Here is a 17340-nt window from a genome sequence, read left to right as displayed (position 1 = left end):
GGACGAGGGTGTGAGCAAAATTTTAAAAAACAAACAAAAAAACATACTTAGCAGTAGCAGTTGTAGTCAGCACATTAAATCCAAAAAATGTGGCCTTGCGTCTGAATTTGGAGTGTTAAATCAAAAAGGATTTTTTTTTTATATTAATGACCATCTTTTCTTTCCTTTGTCTTTTAAATAATGCTGTATATTTCCATGTTTTGTTTTGTTTTTTACACATGTTATAAGGGCCACATTACAAAAACATCCATTTTATAAAGTAAAAGTTTTAATGATTTACATGAACTGGTCAAGGGAAGCATATTCACAAAGCAATAATGTCACATACTAAGAAGAAGTGTACTGAAACTGACCAATTCCAAACTAAAATTGATCTGACGGTGAACCTCAGACTCTTACACCCTGGTGTTCTCATTTTCCATTTGTATCAACCCAATTCTGTTGTGCATAATAAGCACACAAAAGTGAATTTTAGATAAAACACTATTAATCTTCTATTAAAATACAACAATAATTTAAAATAGAAAAATAAATTAATGAAATAAGAAAGTGAATTATATTTTTTTAAAATTAAACTATCTGACAGCTTTTTAATTCACACATTTTTGTAGCAGCAAAACAAGGCATATTTCATGGGTTAAAAGTCTTTAAGGACACTTGTGAGACGTTTCATTTTCTCTTCCATGATTCGCTTGTTAATTTCTGTTTCCTCCAGGAGCTGACGCATCTCCTCCTCCACTTCAAATACCTGAGGAAGACACACAAGCAGACGACCTCAGTCTCCCTTGAATATATTCATTTTCAAAAAGTGCTTTCCTCTGAAATCCAGACACTCTCAGCTGCGTTATGACAGTAAACCTTTCAGTGACAAAATCTTTCCAATTATGCATCATGAATTATGAATCCAACAGTGAAGTAAACAGCAGAGGCCTTGCATGAGATGTTTGTGTACCTCTGTCTCTCTTCCTGAATGATCACCTGTAACCACTAGTAACCACTTTCTACACTGCTCCTTTTCAGCATGGTGACAGATGAAACATTAGAGGATCACATTACTGTACCATATCAAACATTAAGTGTACAATATTTATCATAGAAACACTAATCCTTCATTCACATTGGTGTGAAGACTAGCACTGGCTTTATTTCCCCCCATGTTTATCACAGAGGAACACAGTGGCACAAAGCAGCTCTACTTCCTTCCAACATGAAGGAAAACTGGAAATATCTGTGTCTATAATTTACCTTTTGATGAGCTTGATCTATCCGTTTCTGCTTTTCATTGGCCGTTCGCAGCAGCTCAGCTTGATGGGCAGCCTGGACGGACTCGAGTTGTCGACGAAAAGCATCGTCCACACTGTGTAGCTTCTCTAGTGCCGCCCTGTGGGACAGACAAACACTCAGACAGTGGCTAAACTGTTTTGAGTACAATAAGCTAATACTAGGAACATTTTTCCATTTCTAGAACTGAGTCTGCTCCTATTAAAATAGATAATACATACCGTAAATCTGAATATTTCTGGAAACATCAACATCAATCACATCAATCAACAACAAATGTTCTTACATTTATAACCCCAAAGCTCCTTTATTAACAAAAAGATGAATGTATTGTAGGCAGGATCATTGAAACACAGATATGCCTGTATGAGCAGGCCCAGAATAACAGATGGGAAATCTTAAAGAGAGATTTGCTCTCCTCTGATACTGTAGCATACTTGTGTGCTTCTGTTGCTTTATCTCTCTCTTCCAGCAGCAGGCGTTCCTTGGAATCAAAGTTGTCTTTCATGCGCTTCACCTGGCTCTCCAGCCGAGTGAGCAGATCTGCTTTCTCCTGCCACCTCTTACTGGAATCACTTAACACAGACAACAAAACAGAAAACATAAGGGTGTTTCAGAAAGTAGCTGCAACATCAATGTTTGATCAGCAGCAGCGGCAGCAGCAGCTGTCTTAAGCCGCAATGTGGGTTGGCATTTTAATAAAAAATGTTACTTCAACATTCAATTTTACTTGTATATGGTGTTTTCAAATACCATTTTAAAAAGGCAACGATGAATTAATTATGATTTGGCATTTTCCACACATGCAACACTAGTGCAGAACCTCTTTGCTTTTGTGATGGGACCCTTGCCTGTAAACTCGATTGACCTCCTCCAGCTCTGCCTCTTTGTCCTCTAGCTGCTGCTTCAGCTCCTCCTTGCGCAGGGTGACATGTTCCAGCCGCTCTCTCAGCTCAACCTGTCGCTCCGTCTCCTCTTCCTGCTGCTGCTGGAGCCTCTTCTGGGCCTGGACCGCCTCCTCACGCAGCCGACGGATCTGATCATCGCGCTCCTGCAAGGCCTAGACAGCAGGAAGTTGGGGGAGGAAGAGAAACAGCTTCAGTGTGTCTCAATAAACCCAGGACAAAACAGACAAGACACAAAAGCAGGTCCATGTACAGTACATAATGCTCGTGGTAAAAAGCACAATCAATAAAGTTTGAAGCTCTGGTAGGATGTCTAGGAATCTTTTGCTGTACTACCTCTTTAAGTTTGCGGATGGTCTCCGTCTGGTCATCAATGATTTTGGCTTTAATTTTGAGGGCATCATTCTCCCTCTCATTCTGTTTCCTCTGAGTCTCCAGCTCGGTGCTCAGCACCTCGATCCTGGCCTCCAGACGCCCACGGTCCTGAGCTAACGATGCTCCTAGCAAAGAGAAACACATGAAATTGTAAATCACATTTCTCATGATGACACTTGTGTAATAATTTGGTCCTTAACTTTTATTTTCCTTTTTAATGTCTTTTAAAAGCTTTTTCAATGTAAGTAAAAATGAACATGTATTTCACAAATCACCACTAGATGGCATGCTTTGCTTGACACAACTGAAATAAAACATCAGTTAGTACAATATTGGGGCTGACAAAAAAAAACAGCTGCTTCATACAGACAAGTAGAATATCTAAATGTTACGAGTGACTCACAGCTCAGTGAATGAGAGAGTAGGCTGCAGTTCATAGACAAAATTAAAGTGGCTCTGTGTGCCACACTCTGTACAACTGATTCTGAGTCCGTTGGACGTCTCCCACCTTGCTGAGCGAGCTCCTGGCCCCAGATCCTCCTTTCTGACCTGAGGCCGTCTATCACTGACTCCTGAGCTGTGAGCTGAGACAACAGTCGTGCCTTGTCTTTCTTGAGCAACTCGAGCTGCAGGCCATAACGCCGGTCCTGCTCCACCTCTGCTCCCAAGGAATGCAGGCGGCTCTGGCAAGGGGACAGGCAATGGAGACAGTATTAATGATCAACGGCCATCTGTCATGGCTGGCAGATGGAAAGGCAGCTGGACCGCTCTGTATTTATGACGTCCTAAAGTAGTCAGCGTCCTACAGGCACAGGCCGAACAGTTTTTGAGAAGGCAGTGATTGATAAACAAGACTGGTCATATCTAATAATCTGTCTAACCTGAGTCAAGTAATTTCCTCTTATTATAGCTGGGAGGTTTGAGAAAGAAAATCGGTGTAAAATCCAATACCTTTAGATCAGCGACAGTGTCTCTTTTGGCTTTGATGAGCTCAGTGATGCGGTTCTTCTGTTCTTTGACCATGGCTGTGAGCTCCTGCACCAGACCGCCTGATTTCTTCTCCCTCTGCTGGGACTGGGTGAGGGTGGCCTTGAGCTCCATCAGCTCTGCAGTCATCTGATCACAAGTCTCTTTCACCTACAGCGGCAGAGTGTGACTGAATGTGAATGAGGCAGCTAAGCAGAGTCAAGGGCTTTTGGTTCAAGCATTACCTGATTGACAATTTTATCAATCAATGTCACTTTTTTAAGGTCTCACAGAGAGGGTTGCAGATTTATAGAAAGCAATCCTTTAAAGGTTTCATGAGTGACGGTTTGGCTTGCAATCCGTGTCTTATTCAGACTTCCTTCAAAGGTCAAAAGTTTGGAGATTTAAACTAGAAGCTTGTGCAAGCAGTAGCAATCAAGAACAAGATTACATTTTGTGCCAAGGCTGAGTGAAATTGGTAACCATAACGAGAACTGATACAGATTCAGTCTTTTGTATAGCTTTCTTCCTGTGGCAATCACACACTACTTGTCCAGCATCAAATGATCCTAATTCAATCTCAGCTTTCAACACCAGTCTATGGAGATGGGGGTCAATGCCAGTTCAATCATTTCATTTTTCGCTGGACACAGTAATCTTTTATCAGCTGGACTGCACAGAGAATATAATGAAAAATTACAGGGCATCTGAACGGTGGTTGTCCGTCTTTTAACAGACCTCAGAGAAGCGAGCAGCCTCGATGGTCAGTGCCATGCGGAACTCGTCCTCCAGAGCCGCGTACTGCTTCCTGCTGTCTGCCAGTTTCTCCTGCAGCTCTGCCTCCCGCTGAGCTTGTCTCTGTTCCACCGATGAAACTTCTCTCGCCACAGCTTCACGGAAATCTGTCCCACCAGGCTGCAGCCGCGAATCCAGCTGCTTTCTGTATAACAATGCAATCGAGCACAGTACATCCACCTGTTTAACAGGCTACAGCAGCAGGGTCTCTTGTGAAGTTTTTCATTAAAGACTCTAAGATAATACCTGAAACTGACATGAATGCACATAATATTTCATTTAAATGTAGCAAGCCACTAACATTTTTTTGTGTTGAGTGCATATTTTGGGGCAGTAGAGAAACAGGAAATGGGGGGGGGGTGGGGCAATGACATGCAGCAAAGGGCCACCGGGGAAATCGAACCAGGGCTGCTGTGCGGCGAGGACGATAGCCTCTGTACAGTATGGTGCAACTGCTCTACCCACTGAGCTACACGATGCATCAAGCCACTAAATTTGACTACCGGTACTTAAATGACTACAGTGCATTAAAGCCCTTTTGCTTTGTTCTGATCAGATGTGATTGATACAAACATCAATCATTAGATATTAATTTAAATGTAGCTGAATTTTGATTGTGACATCACCTGCACCCCACTGAGCCCAAGACAATAGAAACCAGCGAGAATTAAGAACACAAATATGAAAAACTCATACCTGTAGTTGATATCAAAACGCAAACATGGTAAACATTCCTATTCTAGTGATGAGTATCAAATCCTCCAGATCTACCTGTGCTCTTGCTCCCTGGACGCGAGCAGTTCGTGCAGCTGCTGCAGTTTGTCCTTGTGCTGGTGCACCGAGGCTCTCTGGATGTCCAGCTCCCTCTTCACAGCTGCTGCCTTGTTCTCCAGCTCCTGGTGCCTCTTCATCTGTGGAAGGTCAACACACGTTTTATACCAGTCTGCCACAATGATAGACCCTCTCTGCTGAATCCATTCCTCTTCAAGCAGTGTCACTGAAGATTGGATTATTAAATTCAATCTGTAATAGGGTGCAACAGAATGATCAACAGACTAATTATTATTATTATTAATGTATAAAAACAGAGACACAAGCAGTGATGGGAATAGCGGTGCTACTTTTTTCAGTAACAAGTAATCAAAAAAGTTACTGTTTTCACCGTAATAACGCTGTTACTGTTACTGGCAATAAAATCCGCCCTTACTTGCCATTACTCAACTCAAGAAGTCTGTATTCCTCCGCACAGGCAGGTTCCACGACGAGTGAGTTGTAGGGGGTCAGGGGGGCCAGTCCAAGTGATTTAACATAATGTAATGCATTTTTTATTTTTTTTTAAAGTAACGCAATGGTTACTTTTCCTGGTAATTAGTTACTTTTATAATGTAGTAATTCAGTTATTAACTCTTTGGGGAAATAAACTAAACTATAACTAATAACTTTTTTAAAGTAACGTGCCCAACACTGAACACAAGTGTTCCTGGGTATTGTGAAACAGCTGCCGTACCTCCTCAGCCTGCTGGCGAGCCCTGACTGCTTCTCCGTGGGAGACGCTTTCCTCCAGTCTGTGCAGTGCAGTCGTGCATTGTTCTTCGCTGCTGCGGGCCTGCTCCAGCTGCTGGGTTAAGGACTGACACCTCCCCTCCAGCTCCTCCACACGAGTCTGCAGTTCAGAGTGCCCCGATCGCTCCTTCAGCAACAACTCTTTCAGACTGGATGGGAGGAAAACGATGATAAGGGTGTGCAAGAGATGGGGGAGTAATTCTCTGGATGTCTCCCTTTTACTGCATGTAGAAATTGGTACAGGAAACTATAACCACTTTTGTGATGTCCTTGACTGTCCTGTGTTTTATCTCTCAGTGTTAAGAAGGTGATAGCACGTGAAATTGAAGAAATCTGACATTATAGCATCGCCAATATCTTTTCCTAGGGGAGGGAAAATGGAAAGATGGTGGGGGTTGAGACAGGAAACAAAATGAAATGATTATACAACAGGACAGTCTGGTGAAAAACAAGAGATACACTGACCTCTGAGGCACAGAACAAGTAAGAGACAAGAAAACTGTTGGACCATCTCATATACATTAGCTCCCTCTTTCAATGTGCCATGATGAGTCATTTCTCTGTCATCTAGCTCCTGATGAGCGAGGGAGTCAGCAGCAACAGCTGTGTTCAGTGTCATTAGAAAGTGACAGGTAAGATTGATTCATGTAATACCGCTGACATATGCTTGTCACCAGGCTTCTAATTACAATCATAATGCAGATTTATCTGAGCAGGGTGTAATGCAAAAGAGGACAATGCACAAAATAGTCACCTGGCTCTCTGGCTATATCTGTGATGTGCAGAAAGAAGGGAGCGATACAAATATTTAATTATAGATAATCATAGCCTCAGCTATAATTTAAATATAATGTATATAAGCTGAATGGGCGCATAGGTTAATGATCTTTTTTTTAATACACTAAATAGCTTTATTATCACCGGCAGCTGCACGAATATTTAAAGGCTTTGGTGTGCCGGGCCACTGTGTGTGCGTGATTTCATAAGAGGCTATGGGACAATGATAGTGAGGAATTTTAATGGTGGGATGGATACTCATTGTTCAAGAATGAGACAGGCATCAGGCCCTGGACTCAGGAGAGCCAATACAAAAGATGAAGAGGGTAGAAATGGATGAGAATCCATTATGCAGTTGACAACCAAAATCCACAGAGACGGGGTCAATTATCCCCTTTCATCATGATATCTGCTTTAGAGCTGCAGCGGCGATTCGTGTGGAAGTTGGTGTGCAAAGAAGATGCTGACATTTTTTTAGAGAATCCTGTGTGTCACAGGAGAGAGCTGAAGGCTGAGAGCTGAAAGATGTTTAACGACTACTTCTCCGCTCTCTCCTGTCTTTTTAGACATTTTAGAAATGTTGTCAAGGGATTGGGATGGGACAGATCTATCTTTGTGGGAGTGGAACAGGACCGGAAATCCACACCTCACCCTCTGGTACTTAGTGAATACATGTATATTTGTGTTTTCCTCTCACCGGTCTGTGGTGTGCAGCGCCATGCTCTGAAGGTCTTTCTCCTCGCTGACCCTTGTCTGCAGGCACTTCAGCTCCTCTGTTAGCTTCCTCGCAGCCTGCTCCGCCTTCCAACGTCTCTCCCTTTCCTGGTCACGCTCCATTACGATTGTCTGAGCCATACACACACACACACACACACACACATACACACTGAGTAAAAGCACAAAGAACTACAAAATGCTGGCATTACTTTGGCTTCAACCTGAAAAGTGGATTTCTGTTACATCTGAGGTTTTTATAGTTGTCCTCCTCACTGTTAGGCCTGGTGATCTAAGGGATGAACAATTAAATAACACTGAACGTTTCGAAAGGATTTGAGGTTTTTCTGAGTTCCCGTAAAGAATATTGATGAGACTGAAGGAGAGCTCCACTGATTTTACACAAGTCAGAGTCTGTTACAGGTGAGGGACGTCTCTCTCTGGAAACTTTTATGTCTCCACAGGGAGCAGTACAAAGTCTGACGCTGCGTTGAATTATCATTGTAGAATACACATTAAGGAGCTTCTTTGTCTTGTTCGACTTTCGTTGAAGAAGAAAAAAGTTCCATGGATTAAACATTTTAATCAATCAAATAATAATGTCACATTAAAGCCTAGTGCTGCTAACATTGAGTTATGTCATAAATTGGGAGAAGACAAATACAGAATATTGATGTTGCTATACTGTGTCCTGTGATGGTATGGTATCTATTATTTTATTTCTCTGTGTGGGCGTACCAAAGAAACAGCAGAGACGGTACAAACAGAGAGTGGATGTCTATTCCTCTCTTGTAAAGGGACATAACCTTTTCCATATGAAACTCATGCAATAAAAATAGAGGCTGCCACTCAGTCCCGGCCTTTCCATCCCATACCCTGTAGGTTTCCTCCTCCTCAGTGAACTTGCTTTTCACGTCGCCTGAAGCCTTGGCAGCTCTCAAAGGTCCACTCCTTGTTGGTCCAACTCCGTCTTCAACCCCTGCACCAGCAGACTTTCTCCTGGGCCCCGCAGCAGACTTTGAACTCCTCTGTTTGTGATTCTCCTGATCGCTGCACATAAAACAAAATCGCAGGTATTGAACCAGCTGTGAAATTGATTATAAACACCCCTCAAGCTAATGTCTGGTTCAGTAAAGGTCAAACCAGATGAGTTTTACAGGTGAGCAAAGTCTTAACAACTTTAAATTGAATTTTGGGCTAATATTTTAAAATCACCTTGTTTTTGACGAGGACGGTTAGGAGCTTACTTAAGCTAAATTACTGAATCTTAAGCACATCATCAGTGGCTGATGAAGTGGGATGAGGGTGTGGACCACAGAGGCTAAGTCATTAATCATGGCAGGGAGATGACGGTTGTAATTTCTAACACAGAGGAGGAAAGTTTACCACATCACTCAGAGAAGAAAATTTATCACCCCCCTTTCAGCTAAGAGGTAAAAGGATTTCCTCCATCATCAAAATACCTGAGGATATTAAGTTGATGCATGACATACAAAATGAAAATATCTATTGCCACATATTGTGTTGATTGTTATGGATGCTTTTGACTTTGTAAATTATTACATCATAAACACTTACGTGTTGACTTTGGCAGCATTGTGAATGTGATTATCTATACTCAAAAGGTACGCTCCCTGAATGTGTTATGGTGTCCAACAGTGCTTAAAACGTCTTCCAACAGCTCAGTTTCAAAACATTAACAGCCTTTTCTGAGCAGCAGTGGGTTTTGTGGAGGAGGCAGTTAGCCACGTATAACAAAGTCAGGGAATCCAATCACACCCTGACGGAAAACAAAATTATTTTTGGAGTAGTTAAGCCTGACAGCTGCGGCACTACTGTGTGTAGAGTTATGCAGGCAGAGAATCACCTGTCTGATCTCCTGCCTTTGGCTTCCTTTTTGGTCGTCTTCACTGTGATGTTCTTACGATATCTGGGGATCCTGGTGCATCTCTTGTTCTCCTTCCCGCTGTCACACTCGCTCTCTGACGTGCGATCTGTGTCCCTCTTGGCTTTCCGTAAAGGCGCCACAGAATGAGTACTGTCACTGGGTTTGTTTCCTGTAGGGGACTTGGGAAAACAGAAATCAGAAAAACTGATAATACGTGACAGGATAGATAAATATCTGATAGATCATATACTTAGATTAAAAAAATTAAATAGTAACAAGCGTCTTTAAGATTAATGTTTTCTAAAAGAGAAAAAAATACTGGTTATGAATGATAATTATGGGACTACATTTCCTAAGAGGTGCCTGAACTGCTATTCAGGCCAAACAATATTAGTTTCTGCTTCAAATAATGTACCAGTGTCCGTGTGTCTCTTTGCCTACTTAGTACCTAGTGAATATCTCGCACAAAAACTCATAATAAATGACTCAGTGGCTTTCAGCGGTGTTAAATAAGCACCTGCTGGATGAGCTGCGACACCTGGTGCTCCAGTTTCCTGATGCGTTGTTCATTAATGGGGTCTGCTGGATCAGCCACAGTGGAATGAGCAGCCTGGCGATCTGGTTGCGAGGCTGCATCTGTGACTGCTTCAGAGGCAATCCGCTGACGAAACTGGGTCAGCACCTCGTCGATGCGGGGTGTGGTGAGAGCACCATCTCCTCTAAGCTGCAATGGAAAGTTAAATTGTATTTTTCCCACTTGATTAAGAACGTAGTCTTACATCAGGGTACCTGCTACTGCTCTGTCACACTCCACTCCAGCTAATTTAGACTGGAAATTGCCATCTGGCGCAGTGAATATGTAAAGTAACTTATTAGTTAAGAGATCAGATTCCCAAACTTTTGCTGTTCTCATATAAATCCAGCAATTCAGTGACTTTTAAACCTGATAAATGTTCAATAATGTGAAAAATCTCTTTTTTCCCATAGATGTAAACTAATTTTCTAAATCCAAAACATACAGACACAATGAAAAACAGGTCTACCATGATTATATGAATAAAATAAAAGTAATTTTGCATTAAAAAAAAAAACATTTGTTGGACATGCACAGTTTCTTTCTTTCTGGCCTCTCAGGTCTCACGGCTCTGTATCAATGTTGTAAATCATATTTATGCATTTTAGGATTGTGACAGAAACAACTGCATAGGTAACTCTATTGAAATCATTATTCTCTAAATTAACTGTAGGTTGGTAATCAATAATTACAGCTTCATTTTGACTTGTGTCTGAGGAGAGCAGGAGGTCCACATAGTCCTCCAGACCAGGGACATCGCAGAAGCTTCCAAGACTTGGATGTGACGGATTTCCCAGCCGATCCAGTCCATCCAGGATGGAGACCTGTGGCAACGACTGCATCACAATCTCCCTGTAACCTGCAGCATGACACACACACACACACACACTTGAGAAAAAGATGGCCCTACTATTGCCTCACTTAAACATCAGGTGTCACGGTGGTTATGTTGCATAAAATCAAATAATCTATATCTAAATTAATAACCTCTTGTGTGTGCTATCCTCATATTCACTATTGATGAGGCTCATTTGTTGAGAACAGAGCACTGCTACCATTAGTGTATCTACACATATTGACAGCAAGGGTTGTAAGAATGCTTTAAGTATGCTCTCATCGATTTTAAGAGACAGAAGAGAGATGGTGAATTAATCATGAGCAGGAGGATATGGATAATGGGTGCTCAGCATAACACAAGAGAATTTTACATTAATACAACTGTGGTCAATCCATTTATGAAGAGATAGGGCCAGAAAAAAACAGAGAGAGACCAGAGTCATTACTCTGGGGGGTGGGGAGGTGTGTGAGCGTGTGTGAATGGGCGTCTGTGTCTCTATATTGTATCATGTTTTGTGTTAACTTATTATGAACATGTACTATTGATGACTGAACTCTTGTTCTGTATTTTTGTTGTTTATAAGGACCCCCTCGAAAATGAGAAGGCACATCTCAAGGGGCTATCATTTAAAAATAAAGTCACATTACCATCAGCGGCTGTCGATTTGACTACCACTGCTTTTCACAGTTTTTCTTCATTACAAACAATGAAGGGGATGCGGGTGAGTCAGTTATTCTATAGGATCCAACAATTTACCCCCTAGAGTAGTAAGTGATTCATCAAAAATAGAGAAGAATTAAATCTGCTGGTATTACATACTGTAGATGTCTATTATAACACTGCTTAAATATCCAACATCTAAAACTTTCTTGAACACTCTTCCGTAAATCTACAGTCCTGCAATAAATGCTGTTTTCATGATGAATGATTCAAACTGTTCTGAGTGCTGTGGTGTGTGAGTGTCTCAAATACAAAAAGCTTCAGTTGCCACAAAAGCTGAACACTTCATGACAAGTGCTGAGTCTTATGGGGCTGTTGTTGAACATTTTATCACATTCCTTTGGCAGACAGTGACACCATTGTCCATTGTCATTAAAAATTGAAGATGCATCACTATAGCAAATAATTACAAGCATGTTAAGTGTTCGCATTTCAATTTTTTGTATGAATGTGGGTGAGTATTTGGCGTCAAGGTGTAGTCTAGGTGAGGTGGGGTTTTCAGCCTGCACAGGAAAAATTGGATCTATTTTAGGAAGATGTACCCATTATACTGGCAAATGAGGGTAGTCTCTCTCCACACTAGGGCAGCCACTTTTAATTTAATCTGCTGATTCCTTTGACGAATTATCACTCTTCTTTTCCTTTGGGGGGGTTATGGGTTGTATGTGAGTGTGTGAGAGTGGAAATGTATTACCCTGTGGTGTGAGAATGTGAGGATCGGAGTGTGAGTGTTTGTAATATATTTTGGGTTAATTTCACGCAAAATGTATTATGTGGCTATGTGTATGTCTATGTATATTTGTATGTCTCCTTCTTGTGTATGTATTCCTGTCATTTTTTGTGTCTGGGCCCCTTTTAAAAGCTCTTGAGCTTCTCGGGGTGTCCCATTTCACATATGAAATTACAAATATTTTAATGATTTTAATACCTTTTCTATATATTTGAATAAAGATGATGATGACAATGATGCTCACACACACGAATAAAGAGGCACTCTTCTGCTTAAAAAAATGACACAAGATATATAGATTTCCTGTTATTTGATCATTTGATCAGTTGATTAAATGTTCCAGCTCGGTCATTGTGACAAAGACATGTGTTAGAAACAGGGTATAGATGATAATTCAACGATAAATCTGACATTCTTAAGCATCTCAGCATCAGACATTTTAAATTATGTGCAGTATTTTGTTTTTATTTTAGCATATCAGTCCCTGTACCCATGCAATTTATTTCTAAAAGGTTGTTATTTACAGGCCGTATATAGATCTAGTTACGTAAATCTGTACTCCAAAATAACATTTTCATGCCATACCTGGTGACCTACACACAGGGTTGTCTCTGCCATCCTGGCTCAAAGTCACCTCTCTTAAACTTTGCAATCCCAGCAGGCACTGAAGCAGTTGATCGATGCGGTCCAGGTGGTTGCTATGGAGACTGAGGTGCTTCAGCTTGTACTCTGCTCCATGAAGATACAACAACCCTAATAAGGGGAATCAGAAATCAACAGCATTGGCACATCAGTCACTTAATGTTAATGTTTTCATTATGTTACGCAGAAAAAGAGCCGTGCTCTGTCAGGGTACAACTCACCGGTGAGGTTATTTATCTGATTGTAGGACAAGTTTAATCGTGTTAAGTTCACAAGGCCGTTCAGTCCTGAGGGACAGGGAGGAGACATTAACAACCGAGTGGCTTTACAGCTCATGAAGCGATTACAGGAACGTCAGAGTAAACGCAAGAGCCAGTAATGAAGAATTATTACTAGGGTAACTCCCACAATGAAACATTTATTATCTGACTAAAATGGTGACTAAAGACTCACCTTCAACCTTAGTGATTAAGTTACAGGATAAATTTAATGTTCTCAGGGAAGTGAGGGAACTTAGACCCTCAATCTTAGAAATGCAATTGGAAGAAAGGTCTAAGTGCCGCAGGTGCCAAGCGGAGGTCAGGCCCTCGATCCTTGGGATGTGATTGCAGTGCAGACTGAGTGATGTTACAGTGGGAGTCAGGGGAATATCCAGCAAACTAAACAAACAGCAACAACAGGAAACATCAGGTTCACCACAAAAGAAAAATAGTTGAATCATTTCACATAAGGTACCCAAAACCATTTTGATCTACAAGGACATGGCTTGCCTGACAGGCCCTAAACAAAAACTTCTCTGATCATTTCATTTGGAGTGTTTTTACAAATAAAGCTAAAAACAGACATTGGGAAAAGTAAATATACAATGCACAGAAGAAGAGTGTTTAAGTTAGGGTATCTTCATCAACTTTTAGATTCATTGTTCCCCATTCAGAATTACAAGTCACTTTGTAGATTAAGATTTCATACATGTTTATCTTAAAATATATGATGCACGGTTATAGATCATTAAACTACTAAATAGTATATACAATAGTTCAAGTTAACTCACCTCACGTCTTATTATGATCATATAATATATTTTAAGTGGGGGATAACAAACACAAAACCTGTGATTAGTTACCTTGTTATATTCTTGTCAATAAGACTCAGCTCCTTGTCTCCCATGACGACGAAAAAGGCTACAGCCTGTTTACTGCCACATATCACGTCTCTTCAAAGATAAATCAACCAACCTACTGTCACATCACGTATCACATCTCTTCAATTATAAACCAAAGAAACCTACAGTACTGTCACATCACGTTAAATGTGCAAGAGGAGGACAACAACATCTTTAGCTACGTCTCCTAGCAGCCGAGCAAAACTTTAACTACAACCAGTCGAGCTCAAAGGAGGCTAACTCACTAAACTGTCTTTAACCTGCAGCTGGTTCAGTCAAAAACGAGGGAATTGTATTATCCAACAGCAAAATTAACATATCTGAAACCGGTAAAACATTTCTATTTGTTGGTAATGATGTTGTTTGTAGCTTTTAGCTTAATATAATACATCCATGTTCTATCGAGTTGAACTAGCCGCTTCTAGCATTGGACTTCCGGTTTTCGTGACGTAGTTAACGGTAACATCCGGGACTCTGAAAGCCCCGCCCACCAGATTGTAGGCCACTTTGAACAGAGTGCCTACATAGGAAGAAAGAAAGAAAGAAAGAAAGAAAGAAAGAAAGAAAGAAAGAAAGAAAGAAAGAAAGAAAGAAAGAAAGAAAAATGTCAACTTGTCTGTAAAACTATGAGCCAGGAACCCTGAGCAATACTGACACTAAACTTATCATTGAGAAGTCAAGTGGTTATATTTGACTTTCTGCAAAGTTTTTTTTGTGCAAAGTTTATGCACAGCCTGTTCTCTTCACTGGGAGCTCCACTTTAATCCCACCCACATATAAATATAGGCTTGTCAACATAACAATGGCATTACTGGGTTGTTAGTTGTGGTTTCCGTGCCTGTTTTTGTAGGTCACTTATTGTTATACCATCACTCATAAGGAGTTGAAATACTTTTTCCTGAGGCCCAACTGCTGCAGCTGCTGATGATACACTATGATGACACCATCTTTAATAATAAATGGTATAGCTACGTAAAAGACCCAAACTGAATAAGCATCTCATAACCAGAGTTCAAAATATATTTAAAAAATAGAGAATAGATTGTGAAGTTTGTCCTCTTCTATTAAGCGCTGCTGGACGGTTCAAACAGCAGGAGAGGAAGAAAATTATATCTCATACTTCAGACATTTTTAAGTGTCATGCAAATGAGCTAGCTGACAGATTTTATCACCTTGAATGGGATAAATAAGATAAAATATGGGGTATCATGAAAGTCAAAATGAAATATGTCAACACTGACCATGGCAAACAAAGATGATGATGGTAGAAGACATTATTTGCAATTTTGGAATTATTCAGTGTAATAAAATAAATATAAATGGTTCTTTTTACGCTTTCTTTCCCTAAGATATAATTTATCGAACCTGTTTCATTATAATCTGTCTCTGATTTATGGGCCTGTGAAACAATACATGCTGTGAGTTGTGCTTCCTTGTTCAGCTATGGCTAATCACAGATGTATGATAAAGATCCTGACCCCTATTATACACATAATTCATCTAGCAGCTACACGGGCCGGTGATTGATTCAGTTCATCACACACTGAACCTTGTCCTTATTAGAAGAGCTGCATGACTGATCATTGTACTCACTGGCTGCTAGCCAGCGATGATAGAACCAATTATACCTGCAACCCCACCAATGGCTCTCCTTAACCTGTGAAAATGATGATCTGGTGCTAATGAAGTGAGTGAATTAGAAATGCCATCTGTTGCTGCCTCGCCCACCACTTATGTCTCAAAGGCTGCAGTTTTCAAGGTCACTGCATTTTTTAAAAAGTTAGATGAATATTCTCATAGCCAATTAGATAATAGGCCTAATGAACAGAAATAGTAGCTATAATGAAACTCAAGAGGTGAACTTTTGCATTCAGCATCAATCTGTGCCTTATTTTCTACTCTTCTACTGTCATTTATTCTGGAAAGTGTCACACAGTAAGTCTGTTTCACATAATGTTCTTGCTGTAGGACAAACTCTCCTTTGTTATTTGTCTGTCTGTCACCATCCTTATAATGTAGTGTTACTTCCTGCATAGAGTAATAATAATAATGCATCAGAGGGCATAGTGGCACAGTCTGTTCCAGGATAAATTTTAGTAGTTCAAGTTCAAGGCATCATTTAATGTTTTTGCTACAGGAAAGTTGTTTGATTAACCAAACATGGTTTTTCAAATTTTAGTGACCAAAACATTTTAGAGAGTTTACAGCTTCCCTCTCTACCATCAAAGGCTACTCACTGGACTTGAACTGCTTCAATCCCGATTCACACATGGTGCTCTAAATCTTTTTAATGGTTAATAACAAAAAAATAAGTTGTTTTGCCTTGCCTTGAGGTTTCTTTCTACTGAGCAGAAACTGAACTGTCTGCAATGTTGGTTTTTCATTGTTTGAGAAAATGAAAGCCACAACACACCACTTCAACAGATGCTTTTTTCTCTCTTTTTTTTTCTTGGGGGGGAGGAACGTGTTTATTTCAAAAACTGTTATCATCCATAGCTGTAACAGATGCAATGAATACGAAAACGATCCATAATAGCCACATTTTGAACATGCTGATAGTAAAAAATAGTCATCTTTCGATTACCATAAAGAGATTGTAAACTGAATTTTAAAATCGTGTATAACAAATGACAAACATGATATGAATACAATATGGTGGTGGAGACGTTGAGAATAAATTACATACTGTACATTTGTACAAAATGTACAAATAAAGCAAATCACATAATAAAGTGTAAAAGAAAAATGTTCCTCGTACATTCATATTTAGCTCTCTGCCAGCGGTGTGGCTCAGTTACAGTTTTCAATGCACAGAAACAGAACAAACATACAGTTGCAGTACAACAAAGGAGGGCATCTCATGGTTCGTCTGATTTTTTCACATCATTGTATTTTTTTTTATGCACAATACAGAGCATCATATATCAAGCACACAATATACTTTATTGTCCTTATTTCTGAGAAAGGCAAACAGTTTGAAGGGAAGTTAACTGATTGCTCTTTGAAGGTGATTTTGCAGTATTTTGGAGAATATTCATAACCAGCGTTTTCATGAAGTACACATCAGTGTCATGTTCTAATAATGAGGCAAACAAGCAACAAACAAGTCTGAAAAATTCCTCCTCCTGCCCGTCATCGCTTTCCTTCATTTCAAATACACCTCCTTGGTCAAGAAGGTATTGCTGGTATCTGTTCTCTCAACTTCTTGTACTGTAGACTTCCCTTTTCCCCAACTTGAAAAAAAGATGAGAAAAGAGACAGATTGTTCATTACTGCTACTGACATGCTGTTTTTCCACAAAATTCTGGAGGTCTGAAGTTTCAAGGTTTTGTGTTGGGTGGAAAACACAAGAGGTATGATGAGAGTTGTGGCTAATATTTAAAATAAACTAATGCCAAGAGCTCCCGATA

The 17340-nt window shown here is 40.3% G+C and overlaps 2 protein-coding genes across 5 annotated transcripts in view; both read right to left on the bottom strand.

The window, feature by feature from the left end:
- The window catches only part of ralyla (RALY RNA binding protein like a), a 110305-nt gene that overhangs the window by 41618 nt on the left and 51347 nt on the right, over window positions 1-17340 (bottom strand). For 2 of the 4 annotated variants that reach the window (XM_085806088.1, XM_085806089.1), the window contains exon 9: window positions 16365-17163. The exons of 1 other annotated variant lie outside the window; for it this stretch is intronic. The gene's annotated coding sequence lies outside the window, so the exon portion shown is untranslated. Of the gene's footprint in view, window positions 1-16358; window positions 17164-17340 lie in introns of those variants that run through there. One more of the 4 variants, XM_085806086.1, reaches the window with a different exon arrangement.
- On the bottom strand, window positions 574-14057 carry lrrcc1 (leucine rich repeat and coiled-coil centrosomal protein 1). The gene is made up of 19 exons (XM_085804126.1): window positions 13892-14057; window positions 13222-13427; window positions 12990-13055; window positions 12712-12879; window positions 10531-10697; window positions 9782-9988; window positions 9244-9443; window positions 8252-8426; window positions 7360-7508; window positions 5830-6034; window positions 5094-5233; window positions 4266-4467; window positions 3513-3698; window positions 3070-3244; window positions 2523-2686; window positions 2133-2341; window positions 1719-1856; window positions 1246-1381; window positions 574-748 (listed from the first exon to the last, which is right to left on the bottom strand). Exons 1-19 carry the CDS (start codon window positions 13933-13935, stop codon window positions 638-640), a joined length of 3048 nt encoding a protein of 1015 aa, XP_085660252.1. The 5' UTR covers window positions 13936-14057; the 3' UTR covers window positions 574-637.

This window comes from Trachurus japonicus, chromosome 17 (genome assembly GCF_045865225.1).
Source record: "Trachurus japonicus isolate A0001 chromosome 17, Traja_1.0".
Lineage (NCBI taxonomy): Eukaryota > Metazoa > Chordata > Actinopteri > Carangiformes > Carangidae > Trachurus > Trachurus japonicus.
This window is presented reverse-complemented; position numbering and strand designations above follow the sequence as displayed.

Coding starts and splice junctions, on each gene's coding strand:
- lrrcc1 (XM_085804126.1), bottom strand. CDS start 13,935: ATGGGAGACAAGGAGCTGAGTCTTATTGACAAGAATATAACAAG. Junction 5,234..5,829: donor CTCGCCAGCAGGCTGAGGAG/GTACGGCAGCTG, acceptor GACCTTCCACAG/ATGAAGAGGCACCAGGAGCT. Junction 3,699..4,265: donor AGGCTGCTCGCTTCTCTGAG/GTCTGTTAAAAG, acceptor CTGCCGCTGTAG/GTGAAAGAGACTTGTGATCA.